The sequence below is a fragment of the Pholis gunnellus genome (genome assembly GCF_910591455.1).
Source record: "Pholis gunnellus genome assembly, chromosome: 14".
NCBI lineage: Eukaryota > Metazoa > Chordata > Actinopteri > Perciformes > Pholidae > Pholis > Pholis gunnellus.
In genome coordinates this window covers 4,907,928-4,921,711 of record NC_136541.1, presented here as the reverse complement: position 1 = coordinate 4,921,711, position 13,784 = coordinate 4,907,928, and the positions used below count along the sequence as shown (strand labels likewise).

Here is a 13,784-nt window from a genome sequence, read left to right as displayed (position 1 = left end):
TTGCGGCACATCCCACGGCAAGGAAACAGTGGCGGGGAAAGTTATTGCCGTACCCCCCCATCTTTGTTATCCTTTTTATTATTGCACACATACTTACTGCTATAAGTTCATCTTCACAAACCAACCATGAGGCGCACAAGAAGTTCGACAAATAAAAGTCAGAGTGCACAAGAAACTAAAGAAGAAGAAGTCCTGTCCAAAACAGGTTGGTGCTTGTTAGCCGTTTGGAAGCTAACGTTAGCTGCTGTATTGACGTCATGTTGGGGACATGTCTGGGCAGAGGAGAGCTGGGAAATATATGTTAATCTATGTATTTAGGGTCCACGCAGGCTTTACTGTTTTAGCTCAGGGTGGCTTCTTTACCTGTTGGGAGTTTAGCATGTCAGTAAAAACCTGTTAATGTCAGCCACTGTCAACCATCATACCACAAAGCTAATCCTGCAATAAACCATGTAATGTAATATAATAATATAATGTTATAAAGTCGTTTTAGAGGGATGTCGATTCAACTTTGTTGTCATTTGGGAGGCTGTAGTTTGTGGTGCAGTTGAATCAGCTGATTCACTGATATGTATTTATCCAACATATTATAATATCAGGTCATGCCTTTCAGTCAATGCATCTCACACATACAACACATAACTGGTAAGTAAAATGATTAAACTGTTGCTTATAATAGGACAAACGTTACTCAATCAGACACATATCAGTCAGTACGTTGAGAAGAGGATAGCAGACAGTATTTGTTTGGCTATATATTTGTGCTCCTATTAAAATGATGCTGTGTGTGTGTGTGTGTGTGTGTGTGTGTGTGTGTGTGTGTGTGTGTGTGTGTGTGTGTGTGTGTGTGTGTGTGTGTGTGTCAGTGTGGCAGTGGAAAGGAGATGAAGGACAGTGGGAACCATACTCGGCTGCAGACTGCGCCTTGTTGGACTCGGCCATCTCTTCAGGAAACACGCCCGTCACTCTGTCTCTGGGCTCTGGGACGAGCTACGAGGTCGACCTGAAGAAGATGTTCCAGATTAATCCCGTCACCAAGTACAAGAGGAAGATTCGCTCTCAGACTGTAAAACCAGGTATGTGTGAGTTGTGTCATATCTGTCTGGAAGGTTCTGCCAGAGCTTTGTTTTATTTTCCAATTGTTGTCATTTAATTCCTGTCATCCCCTATTAACTTTGTCATGTTGGTTTTTCAGTGTCTTATAGTGTCCAACAAACACACTATTTCACATTTCCTTAACTGCTTTTTTACAAATGTTTCATTACTTAAAACTAAGGAAAACTCTTTATGTTGTAGTAGTAGGCCTAGTAGACATATTCTATAAACTTGACATTTTTCTTTATATATTTGTACATTTAGAAATCTAAATTACTGAAGGTATTAAAAATGTTTCTTCTGTTGCCTTCTTTTGTTCAGAAAGTTTGAACGAGGCCAGTGAGCTAGAAGCTCAAAATGAGAAGCCAGTTGAACTTAAAGAGGAAGAGGAGGAGACGGAGAAGCAACCTGCAGCGAAGAGGAAGAGAGTGCAGGGCAAGAGTCAGACAAAAACGGAAAAAATGGCCAAAGAAGAAATAAAAAGTGAAGGTAAACTGGCTTTTATTGTCATCTATGTAATACCGTTAAAATACGAAATAGGACTTTAAAGTTGCTGAGTAACAATGGAACCATCATCAAGTTTATTCGTGGTGTTACCTGTGCTTTCATTAATGGTTTGTGTCTGATCTTTGGATGAATAGAGGTCGTGAGGACGGTGGTCATGAAGGGAAAAGCTCCGGTGGACACTGAATGTAAAGCCAAACTGGGGAAGGTAAAGCGTCTTCTGTCCACACCAGATGTGAAACGCTTGTGGTGTGATGCCTGTGAACGCTGCTCCAGTTACAGTTCCTCTTGTGAGCGTGACACAGTGTGTGGTTGAGTGTCTGGACGTAAATCAATCAAAACGTTTTAAATGATTGTTGTACCCAGAGCACCTTCTTAGACATGTACATGTGTGTGCACAGGTCAAGCAAACACTCAATAGATAGTTATTACCTACAATAAATCATTACTGTGGTTATTGATGTTTACTTCAGGAGCTAATGTACAATGTTTGATTCTCAGATGTATTGATTTTATCTGTGATGTCACTGGTACATAAGAAAAGTATCCAATACGTTCATTTATTAGTAATTTGACATTTTTGCTCTTGTGATTTAATGATTTAATGATCATTATGAAGTATATTTTCTTTCATAAATCAGCCAAACTAACACATACAGTTAGAGCTGCAACTACAAGTCAATTAAAGGACAACGAATCTGCGACTATCTTCAGAAGTTTACATGAACTTTATCTTTTTATTTTTCCACTAACAAGAGGCAGATCAAATGCAATCTTCCTCATTTACATTAGTAACTGTTCAATTTCTCCTTCAGGCTCATGTTTACAGTGAAGGAGACGATGTTTACGACATGATGCTCAATCAGGTAAAATATGTTACTGCACCAAAACAAAACTTGTGAATAGTTTGAAAAACATCCTAAACCAGATTGTTCACCAGGGTTTCAGGCACGGATGGTTTTACAATAATGTTTACCTCTTCTGTTTCTTGATGATATCTGAAACAGAAAAAGGCTGTAAAATGTATTTCATTTTGATTTGTGTGAAAGTGAACATATTTTTAGGCTTCCAGCAAACGCTCTCTCTCTCTTATTATTCAGACAAATCTTCAGTTTAACAACAACAAATACTACCTGCTCCAGCTGCTGGAAGACGACGGCTCCAAGGCCTACAGTGTGTGGTTGCGATGGGGCCGAGGTGAGTTCATGTGCCCGTGATTCTTCATGCTTGAATGTTTGTATTTAGGCAGGACATTCAACACAAGCCTGCAGTTTGAAACTAACTGGTTAAATATATTCTGGTGGTTTCTTTGTTGTTTCTTTTAGTGGGGAAAGTGGGTCAGAGCAGTCTGACAGCCTGTGGTGGAGACCTGCTGAAAGCCAAAGACCTCTTCAAGAAAAAGTGAGATTGTGCTGTTTAAAAGATATTTTACGGATGTCGGACATTGATGTGAGTTTAGTAAAATTCTGAAACTTGTTTGTTTTGCTACAGGTTTTTAGAGAAGACCAAGAATGAGTGGGAAGACCGAGCGAGTTTTGAGAAAGTAGCTGGAAAATATGACATGGTGTTCATGGACTACAGCGCGAACAAAAAGGCAAAGAACCAACAACTCATTCAGCTAGTCAATATCTTCTATCATTTTGTATATTGATATATTTCACTGTTCCAGGAGGAGAACCTGACCACTGTGGACGCTGCACCCAAGGAGAAGACCTCCAAGCTGGACGTGAAGATCCAGTCGCTCCTGGAGCTAATCTGTGACATCAAAGCCATGGAGGAGTGCGTGCTGGAGATGAAGTTTGACACCCGGAAAGCTCCTCTCGGTCAGTCCCTTTCTACTAATCATATTCACAGAATTTAACTTAACTGTATACAGTACATATACCATTTTAGGATATTCAAGTTGCTACTTTTTGATCCAAAGATACATAAAAAAAGTCTTAATTCTAGCTCCAGTTCTCTGACTATGTGAGCAGATTCCACAGGGTGCAAACCTTTCATTGTTGTGTTTCACATATTTAAAATGCAGTATTTGTCCTCCTACCTACAGGCAAGCTGACCTCGGAGCAGATCCGTGCGGGCTACATCGCACTGAAGAAAATCGAGGATTGTTTGAAGAAGAAGAACAACAGTCGTGAGCTGCTGGAAGCATGCAACCAGTTCTACACCCGCATCCCTCACGACTTTGGGTAGAGAAACTGTGGCGGAGCAGTCAGAGAGTTGCACTCATGCTGTTGAGAAATGTGACGTCTGAATGATTTCACATTGATCTCTGTGTTAATATAACTATAAGATGTATTTCTCCAGGTTGAAAACTCCGCCAATTATTCACACAGAAGATGAGCTTAAGGAGAAAATTTCACTTTTGGAGGTAAAGGAGAGAGATTTTATAATAATCCACGTGGTCTGTTTATGTCTTCACTTAAGTATACTGTATTATCTATGTATATTTCTTGCTCTTATTTCCTTTCTTTAGGCTCTGAGTGACATTCAGATAGCAGTGAAAATGGTTCAGTCCAGTGGAGACAGTGACGAACATCCTCTGGACAGACAGTACTGCTCCCTCAAGTGTCAGATGCAGCCTCTGGACTCCAGCAGCCACGAGTACACGGTGAGCGTTTTACTACTCAGAACTGTTCCAATGATACAGGTCATGGTTTATCAGCCGGGGCGAATACACTGGCGTTAACTTAACGGATGCAAGATTCACGTGGTGCATTATTATTCAACCAAGTCGATGAAATGGTGTCGTAACAGTTGAATCAGAAGTCAGTCAGGATTTTCAAAGCACTCCCTTGTAATCGTTCCTCTTTTCTGTGTAAAGGTGGTAGAAAAGTATCTACATTCCACTCACGCCTCCACCCATAATGACTACACCATGTCGGTCCTTGACATCTTCTCAGTGGACCGGGAAGGGGAGAGGAACAACTTCCTCTCACAGATGCACAACAGGTAAAACACACCATTACTGGCTCTTGTTGCCTCAGATTGTCGTACCGAATGTGAAATCTGCATCGTTGCAAAGTTCCTTTCGCGTAGACCGCTATGTGTGTCTGTTTGTCTACCAGGACTCTGCTGTGGCACGGTTCCCGCCTGTCTAACTGGGTCGGCATCCTCAGCAAGGGGCTCCGAGTGGCCCCACCTGAGGCCCCCGTCACTGGTTACATGGTACAGTAGGATGGATGCTCAGAAAATATACATGCATGTGCTGTTTGTCTGTCTCAAACAGAGCATTTTGGACTTAAATGATCTATTAACTATCCCATATTTCTTTATTCCAGTGATAATGATTCTCTCTTTCTTCTAGTTTGGAAAAGGCATCTACTTTGCTGACATGTCATCAAAGAGCGCCAACTACTGCTTTGCCACTCAGAACAACCACACGGGACTGCTGCTGCTGAGTGAGGTGAGCTGTCTCGTGCAGTTGTGTGGCACGTCTCACCCTATAGTTAGAGCAGACACAGGGCAACAGATTGGAATGAAGGGAGACGGCTCGTATTAACAATAACAACGACATGATTTGTCACATCTGGTTGCAGGTCGCTCTGGGAGACAGTAACGAGCTGCTGGATGCCGACTACGAGGCCAACAACCTGCCGGCTGGAAAACACAGCACCAAGGGCCTGGGACAGACCGGACCCAACCCCAAAAACGCTGTCGATCTGTGAGTCCCTCTCATTGCTCATTGGCACGTTTCATTCAGGACAAACACTGGTTCAAGTGTGCTTTCTGCTGCACAACACAAATCATGACAATCTGTGAGAGCGGGAGCTTGTTAATTGAGTTAATAAAGAAAGAAAGCTGGTTGATGAGTACAGAGAATAATAATTATAATATAATAATCAATATATACTAATTAAATAATGCTCAAGAATACAAATATGATAAAAAATATTACAAGAAGTTGCTCATAGTGAATGTCTTTAAACACTTCTTTCTTTACCTGTGACCTACTTAATCTACTAAAATCATTTAATTTATTATATGTTCCTGTTCCTATCAACTTCATAAATGTATACACACACTTCAAAGTATTACTCCATAGTGCCGTTTCTATTCTGTGCAGCCACCAGTGTGTCTTCACAACAAGGCATCCTTTAGTTCTACATTAAGCTCAGAGACGCCAGTATCCTCTCAGTGCTTCGCTAGACTACGTCAACGGTGTATTTAGTCTATGCAGGACTATTTGTTTAAGGTCATTGTCAAGCACTTCATAGAAACGTCTGGTGGTTTTGCTCAGAAATATGGAGTAAAAGCACCAAAATGAAAGTCAAAGTACTGAATGCTGAACTCTGTAGTGACTCAAACACCAATGAACCGACCACATGGCAACAACTGGTTTCACTTCATCTCTGCAAGATGATTTTCATGTTGTGCTGAAACTAGTAACTGAGAGAAGACACAAAAACACAATTTGTACCTAATGTGTCCTTAAAGAAATGCACCTTTTCATTTACACCTCTCTCTCGCTATCTCTCTCTCTCTCTCTCTCTCTCTCTCTCTCTCTCTCTCTCTGTCTCTGTCTCTCTCTCTCCCCCCCCCCCCCCCCCTCAGCGATGGTGTGACGGTGCCCATGGGACCGGCGGTGAAGACAGGTGTGGGTAAAAACAGCTGTTACTCCCTCCTGTACAACGAGTTCATCGTTTACAACCCGGCCCAGACTCGCATGAGGTACCTGCTGCGGATCAAGTTCAACTACTCTTCACTGTGGTGAGGCACAGTGTGGACGCACGGAATCTGGAGATTTCGGGTGCTTTTCTCCCCACAAAGGTGGGGACGGTATATGACTTAAACCTTTCTTCATGTACAGTTAGATTCTGGTTCTTGGGGAACATTTCTGTCACTGGGGGGGAGAACAGGAATGTTTGCTTCCTCAGTGATGTGTACGGCTGCAGCAAAAATATGTCATATAAATATGTCTTTGGGTTTTTAATTTTGTTCAAAGAAAGCCTCACCTTGAGCTGTGGAAGATCCTCGCTGCCATTTTTAACTGTTTTCTGACAAAACCATTAAACGTTTATGCAGCTCACAGAATTCAAATGAGAACACCAACACAACTACATTTTTCTACAGTGGTTTGTTTTGTTAATATTCAATGCTGCAGAAAATGACGTTGTACTCTGTCAAATCCTTTCTGAATATTGTTCGGTTTGTCCAATGAACTTTGGTGAAAATCTGCTCAAAATGTAGTTCATGCTGCTTTATCTCACATTCATCTTCATATCAACGTGAGCTGTATTTTAGTCTCTGCTTTGGTTCCGTATGAAAGATGAATAGCCTTCTGGATCTTTTTTATTATCAGCGTCTGACTTTTAATCCCACAACGTAACGATTTAGAAGTTCTAAAAAATAAAAATAAAAAACTGAAATGTAATGCTTTTATTTGTTTCTATAATTGTAGGTACACATGCACCGCAAAACAACAAATACAGTACAACCATTGTTTTTATTGATGTAAAAAGTGACAAAAACAGTTTATACATGCAGGGGTTACGGTATATACATAATAATAAAGACATTTTCATCATGGTTACAGTTTGGCGTGTCAGTCCGTCTGTGTGTGTGTAAATGTGTTTTAGTTTCATCTCCTCCTCAGCAGGTAGAGGAAGATGAGGACTATGTCCAGGTAGACATGAGAGCAGCGTTGATGTATTCCTCTGGATCCAGACGGTAGCTCATCATCAGCTGACAGTCCACCATCAGGAACTGAGGGGAGGAGGAGTTAGCACAGGGTGAGAGAGTACCACCAGATAACTGATAGGAATTAATGACATATTTTGACATGTCAGAGGTGTAAATAATAAAATGATTAATGGCTGAATTCCAATTAGCTTCTCCGGTTTCAGGATGAGTAAGTTTGTTGGTTGTGGTTTGTAAACTTCACAGTTGGCCCTTCCTCCCATCGTAATATAATATGGCAAACGTGATGCTTTTCCTGGTTTTAAAGGCTTTATTATAGTAAAGTGATGTATTTTCTAGATTGTTCCAGCTTCTCTATTATTTGCCTTAACCTGCTTAAGTGATGATTATTTATCAATAATCTCAATGAAAATATAAGCATTACTAGTCAACCCTACAATATCGTCTTAATGTTGATCTCAAGGTATTTGGATAAAAATATAGTGATTTTCTTCAGCCCTCCCCACAGATTCACTCTAGTTATACAATGAGCTTCGCCCGTTTTCATTGCTCTTTATATTTGCGTATTTTCTGGCGCTGTGTCGGCCGTTTTTGTAGTTTTGCCTTGGATGTGTGCTTACGATCGGGCGCCTGATTGGATCGTTGGTTATTGAGGTTGACGCCCACAAATGTGCCAAACTGAAAAGCAAAATAAAAAGAAAAGAGAAAGTACAGGCTGTAGAGTGCTGTAGAGGGATTCTTTTTGTATGAGTCTAAACACACTGCCTTTAAAGAAGCACCCGTAAGTGAGTGCACAGCCTTTTGCTAAAAAAAAACAGCTGGTATTTCTGTCTGATATGATTTTGTTCCTTCAAGTGCTGTAAAAGTCCCTTTGGTACATAGTAGTGTTAATATCATATATATGCATTGTTCTTTTCTCCCGTACCAGTGAATACAGCAGAGCAGACATCAGACGTCATCGGTGATGAAGGAGTAGAATGTGCAAGAAGCCAAACATGATCACGTCCACCGTCAGATTCAGCAGAACACCGTACCAAATGGTGAAATCATACGTCTGCAAAGAACGCAGGGACACATCAGTGCATTCAGTAGTTTCATTCAGACATTCTTTGTATTCTTAATTGACCACCAGAGTAGATCACCCTGCTTCTGTGACAAACAAGTCCTTTGACTCTGATGATAGTAAATGAAATGTATTTTGGAGTGTAGTGTTGAAGATTGGATTCTAAAACAGGAGTTGCTCATAATTACTTAAATTCAACACATTAAGACCTTGAATGTGAATGGGATGTACTGTGGCTGTTGTTTGTACATTGCATACAGACTGGTAATTTTAATAGTCAGTCAATCTTTTCAGTATTTTCTCCATTCATAGCTTATTTGTTTTGTGCATAAAATGTGAGAAAATAGTGTAAAGTGTCCTCTGTCTCCCAGAGCCCGAGGTGACATCTTTAAATGTCTTGTTTTGGTTGACCAGCAGTCTAAACCAAAACGGATAATAACTTTAAAATCATATAAAAAGATGAAACCAAAGAATTATACATATTCTTTCTTTAAAACACGATCAATAGTTGCATAGTTGCTGATTAAGCTTCATCAATTAATTGACTAATCAAACATTCTGCCTCTTCTGATTGCGCTTGCAACACCTATCATTGGATTTTCTTTACAAGAAGCATGTTGAGGGCTACAACTTCAAAACTGACACGTTAGGCAACAGACAGTCTGCAGATCGCTCTGCTCAAAGTAAGATCATGAAGTCTGTAGGAAGCATTTTGAAAAGCAGCTCTTTGGCTCCGCCTGGTTGTCTGACCTGTGCAGAGAATGCAATGATTGCGACAGAAATGGCCATCGTTGCTCCCAAAGTGATGACGAAATCAGTGGTGTCGTGGAAGGAGGCGATGGTTCCCACCATGTATGACAAGCTCAGGGTGACCACAACCTGCAGGCACAAAATGTAATGTATTAACCGTCACCCTCAGCTGAGAAAGTTTGTAAACTGTATCTTCTACCAGAAACCCTTTTTTAAATTCTGTTTTATACATGCTTCAAGAATACCATCACGAGTATATAAAAAGCATATTTGTGTACGTTTGAAGTCCTTGAGCTGTCTGCTGAGGAGGTGTTTATTCAATCTCTACATGAAGGCATGATCACTATACTTGATGTGACGTCTCCGTTGACACATAGGGAGACGGCTGCTCCATGTTGTTCCAGCAGAAAGCTCCTGTCAAGGCATTTGTTAGCTTCGGGCAGAGACAAAGCCTTGTGGGCGTGCACTTCTAAACCTGACAATGTCTGTGCCTTGCTCTACATTGTGTAATTATCTCTGACAGTACAGGAAGTCCTCATTTTAAATGCCGATCTCAACGACTTGCATGTGAACACAACTTTAGAGGAAACTGAGGTTTCATTTGATAAAAATGTACCAGTTCCTCAGAGCCCATTTAAAATGTAGAGAGGTTTAAATGATTTATCATTACTATTTAAAATATCTTCAATCTACTGGAATATATTTCCTCATGTACCTTCTTGATTAATTAGATTTAATACTTTTACTTCTGTTTCCAGAAAAGACATTTAGCTGAGGCAGCAGTCCGCCTACTTGACCAGAAATATTTCCCTTCTCTGTTGAGGATGTGACTGTGATTCATATCAGACACGTATGTTTCCTTTTATTAAACTACAAAGATATGGTTTCTTTTCATCTCAGGGTTAACTGTCTATTATTTAAATGTTTTATTGTGTATTTATAATATTAGATATTTGGGGGTTTTTTCGCTCCTGTATCTGTAACCCACCAATCCCACGATGTTCCAGGGGTGACGTCGACTGAAGGACTTGGTGAGGGCCATGGCGACCACGATGAAGATGATGATGGAGCTGAAGTAGGCCCACAGGTTGGTCTGCTCCGCCTCACCTCCGGAGAAGGTGAACACACACACCACGCTGAAGATGAACAGCAGCTGTAAAGTCAGGATGCTGAGCACCTGCACAGGGAACGATGAAGAACAAGCACTTAACGAAAATGCAAAGAGAAAATACTCTGCACAGCATCTGATTTTATAGGTGTATGTCAATGTTTTGGGATGAAAGAGACCGTTGGATTATTACACTTTCCAGCATTCATTAAATCTGACCTCGCTCTACGGAGGTCCTTGTGCTTTAATCTGCTCAGCAGTGTTCAGAATATGTAATTATTCATATTGCACAGATTTGGTTTAAAATCAATCTGAACAAACACATTTTTATTATTTTGCGGCTTCTTTTAACAGGTTGTTTACGAGTAATAAAATCAGGTAAAATTATTCATTAAATAAGTCGCGTTAGGTTGGTCGGACAAAAAAAAGAGAGGGAGACACTTGTCATGTAAAAGTCTCTCACCCATAATGCATTCTGTTACCTCTACCTGCTCGCTTAATCGATGGTTTTCACGATTTACATTTTTTGGCTCTGATTTGTGTAAAGCAGTGATTCCCAACCCCTGAAAACAAAGCAATGTTTATACGTAGGATCTTTTTACAGGTTGCATATGTCTACAAATAATTTTCCTTCTTAGATTTATTTATTTTACAAATTCTTTAGAGGCCTGAGAACAATAAATTATCCAATAATTTACAGCAAAAAGCAGAGATTAGGGCAAAGTCTAGAAAAGAACAATCATTATTTTGTGTTACAAACATATAATCGTTCTGCTTTGTTATCCTGTAATCCTGTTAATGATCTTGTGCCATCCCTGAAATCTTTTTCGAGGAAAAGGAAAACATGGGTGTAGGAAAACGTGTCCACAGCGAGTCGTACAAACCTTTCTGACAAACGCTCTTCTCACGGTCTTGTCATCAAAAGAAGATGAGGCTATCAGTGGAGTCGTGTCCGACCAGTCCTCTGGGCAAGTTGTCTCGATTTTGGACGGAGGGCACATTGCCGGGGCTGCAGAGTAGGGTGGAGGCTGCTGTCCTTCGTAGGAGTATAACGGTGGTGGTGGTGAGGACTCATCATAACCAGGAGCGTCCTGTGTCTCTCTGGATGTGAGGGGCTCTGCTGTATCTGACATTCTGGAGGAAGCTGTGGGTCAAACACAGAGGTTCAGTCAAATAGCTTCTGTTATCTGATTGATGGGATACGTTCAGCTGAAGTGAGAAGTTCCTGTTTTACTGAATTATACCGTATTCATTACTCATTAACTTTGGCGTCTGAGCTGAAATGAAATGAATGGTTGAATTTAGTGAAACACTGGAAATTGTTTCATGATCACGTACAGGGTTGCTTACTTCTGATTTTGTTGGCCAAGAATGGTGTACATTTTAGGAAGTAAAACTAGAGCAGTGGTGCCACTTCTTTCATACTCAGCAATAGGAAATAGAAGTATTGTGTCATATTATTTAGTTTAATAACTTCATGTGATCAAAAAATCTCTAGATTTGAACCCAGATTGAATTTACAAAGCTTGAAAACACTGCAGCAGGTTACAGTAACGAGACAATAGGCCTTCTTTCCAAAGAAGACCTTTTGACTTGTCATAGGTGGAAAAGCACAGGTGCTTCTAATAACATTAACGATTGCTCTGGTACATTCATGTGGCCCAGTAAGTTGTGGGAACTCAATTGAAATGGGAGCAATCATTAATTACTAGCACTTCTGGTTCTCCTACTGTGAAACATCAAAACATCTTCTGTCTATAATTATAGCTAGCGATGCATTGAAGTACATATCAAACAATTACCTGGTCATGCAGGTGTGTTCAAGTAAAACTACTTTGCCTTAAATCAGTATGTAGTGCTGACACCCCATATGAAGGGCAGATGAGGTGGTTTGAAATCGGAAAACTTGTGATGTTGAAGAACCAGGTCGATGAGCTACGATGTCAGAGCTGTTGGAAGTTTCATCTGTTAGTGTGTAGGAGTGATTTGACCACATGTGGCAAATGTGGTGAGACTGACTGTGAAGGAGACTGTGAGAAAGAGCCAGAGTGTCCTCTTTACAAAGTGAATCATGCGGCGTGGGAGGCTCACTGTCCAAAGAGAGTAGAGGAGTTTGAAAATGCAGGGTTATATAACATATTCAGGGTTATATAAGAAAAGATAAACGCACCAGGAAGTAGCCAAGGTGTGACAAGAAGCTGTAAGGAGAACAAAGACGGTCGGGAAGCATGAGGAATGTTGCTTTTGTAAGGATCTGTTTTTGGCAATGTTAATTAACCACTGCTGGAGTAGAAATTTAAAAAACTTTTTATAGATGCAGCAAGGGATTTCTGTTTGTTGGAATTTCTGGGGGAAGGTTTTAGGGTCATGGGAAATACAAATGTTATAGCAGAGTGGGAAATAGCTGGGAAGGAGTTCATTTTATTAAGTGGAGATTTAAAACCAAAGAAGAAGAAGAAGCTTGTGTCATGTGTACACCTTGATTAATATCAAATAAACTGAAACGCTGGACTGACACATGGACACTTAATGTTGGGGAACAAGGAGAACGTTTGTGTGGCAGAGATATCAGTGCTGTTATGTAGATCTACCTCGTTTTACAAAAACATATTTGGATGAACTGGTAACTGTTTTTGAGCATTTAACATTTACATGTTCAGAGCTGTAGAGTTCCACAGTGAAAACAGACGTATTTCTTCTTCTTCCTCTGACTAATTAACTCAAATTAATACAATTAAATGAGTTTAAAATATCATTTGTTGCAGTTAGTAACCGGCTAAATCTATTTGTTGTGATCTGAGTGAACACACCCTCAGCAGGATTAACTGCTAATATTTGTTGTCTTGTTAAAAGTACCAATAAATAAAAGTCAATAAAAAGCAGAGTAAAAAGCAGGATATTTGTGTTAACTTTATACACAGAACAAGTTAAGAATACATAAAAGAGAGTAAAGTGATTGTTTTTACCTTCTCTGATGGATTATAATTGTCTGACACCACGCCGTGCTGTGTGAGGAGGAGATGACACAAAACACAACCTTACATGATGATTGGTGTCAGTTATTCTCACAACTTGTGGTGCGGTGAGTTTCACTTCCTGATGCCATGAAGTGAAGTAAAAAAAAAAATTCCCTGATGGAAACTGCAAAGTCCACCATTGTTCCACTCGGTCAGATGTGGATAAAGGGTTGTCCCTTGTCCCGATCAGTACAAAATCAAAGCGGGACAATTTAAGACACATTATCTAATTTGCGTTTGGTGCCAGCTTTTGACAGGCAGAAAGAGTAATTGCAGTATTTCCTGTAAAGCCTGTTTCCAGACCTCGTAATCATTGACCCACATCTGACTTGTTTCTTGAAGTCAAACTGAAAGTGAACCTGAATAGTATCTACAGGGATCCGAGAAGATGTGCTCAACACTTTTAGTTTCTGCTGCTTTATATCACAAACGACCTAAAACCAATGTGAGCTGTACTGTGTTCAATCATGTCTCTGCTTTGGTGCCGTATGAAACACAAATGGCCTCGTGGATCTTTTTGATTATCAGCATCTGACTTTTAACAACACAATGTAATGAATTCGATGTTTTCGTGCAGGTTTAACGTGAGCATTTCTACGGAATAATT

At 40.3% G+C, this 13,784-nt stretch overlaps 1 protein-coding gene and 1 pseudogene across 2 annotated transcripts; one reads left to right on the top strand and one right to left on the bottom strand.

Annotated features, from left to right (window-relative positions):
* The first annotated feature begins 17 nt into the window (after positions 1 to 17).
* parp2 (poly (ADP-ribose) polymerase 2) lies at positions 18 to 7,132 on the top strand. The gene is made up of 17 exons (XM_079172806.1): positions 18 to 205; positions 867 to 1,076; positions 1,417 to 1,584; positions 1,737 to 1,807; positions 2,415 to 2,465; positions 2,700 to 2,796; positions 2,925 to 3,000; positions 3,091 to 3,193; positions 3,269 to 3,422; positions 3,650 to 3,788; positions 3,907 to 3,970; positions 4,076 to 4,210; positions 4,424 to 4,551; positions 4,668 to 4,767; positions 4,907 to 5,005; positions 5,139 to 5,263; positions 6,154 to 7,132. Exons 1-17 carry the CDS (start codon positions 127 to 129, stop codon positions 6,311 to 6,313), a joined length of 1,959 nt encoding a protein of 652 aa, XP_079028932.1. The 5' UTR covers positions 18 to 126; the 3' UTR covers positions 6,314 to 7,132.
* On the bottom strand, positions 7,027 to 13,363 carry LOC306705926 (protein lifeguard 1-like; annotated as a pseudogene). Its single transcript, XR_013767714.1, has 6 exons — positions 13,127 to 13,363; positions 11,045 to 11,304; positions 10,041 to 10,229; positions 9,053 to 9,181; positions 8,165 to 8,293; positions 7,027 to 7,305 (listed from the first exon to the last, which is right to left on the bottom strand). The product of XR_013767714.1 is annotated as a protein lifeguard 1-like (transcript).
* Positions 13,364 to 13,784: the final 421 nt, after the last annotated feature.

Bases quoted from the DNA above. Each gene is read 5' to 3' on its own strand.
- parp2 (XM_079172806.1), top strand. From the start codon at position 127: ATGAGGCGCACAAGAAGTTCGACAAATAAAAGTCAGAGTGCACAAGAA. The intron at 1,585-1,736 runs GTAAACTGGCTT...TTGGATGAATAG, and splicing joins AGAAGAAATAAAAAGTGAAG to AGGTCGTGAGGACGGTGGTC. The intron at 3,001-3,090 runs GTGAGATTGTGC...GTTTTGCTACAG, and splicing joins AAAGACCTCTTCAAGAAAAA to GTTTTTAGAGAAGACCAAGA.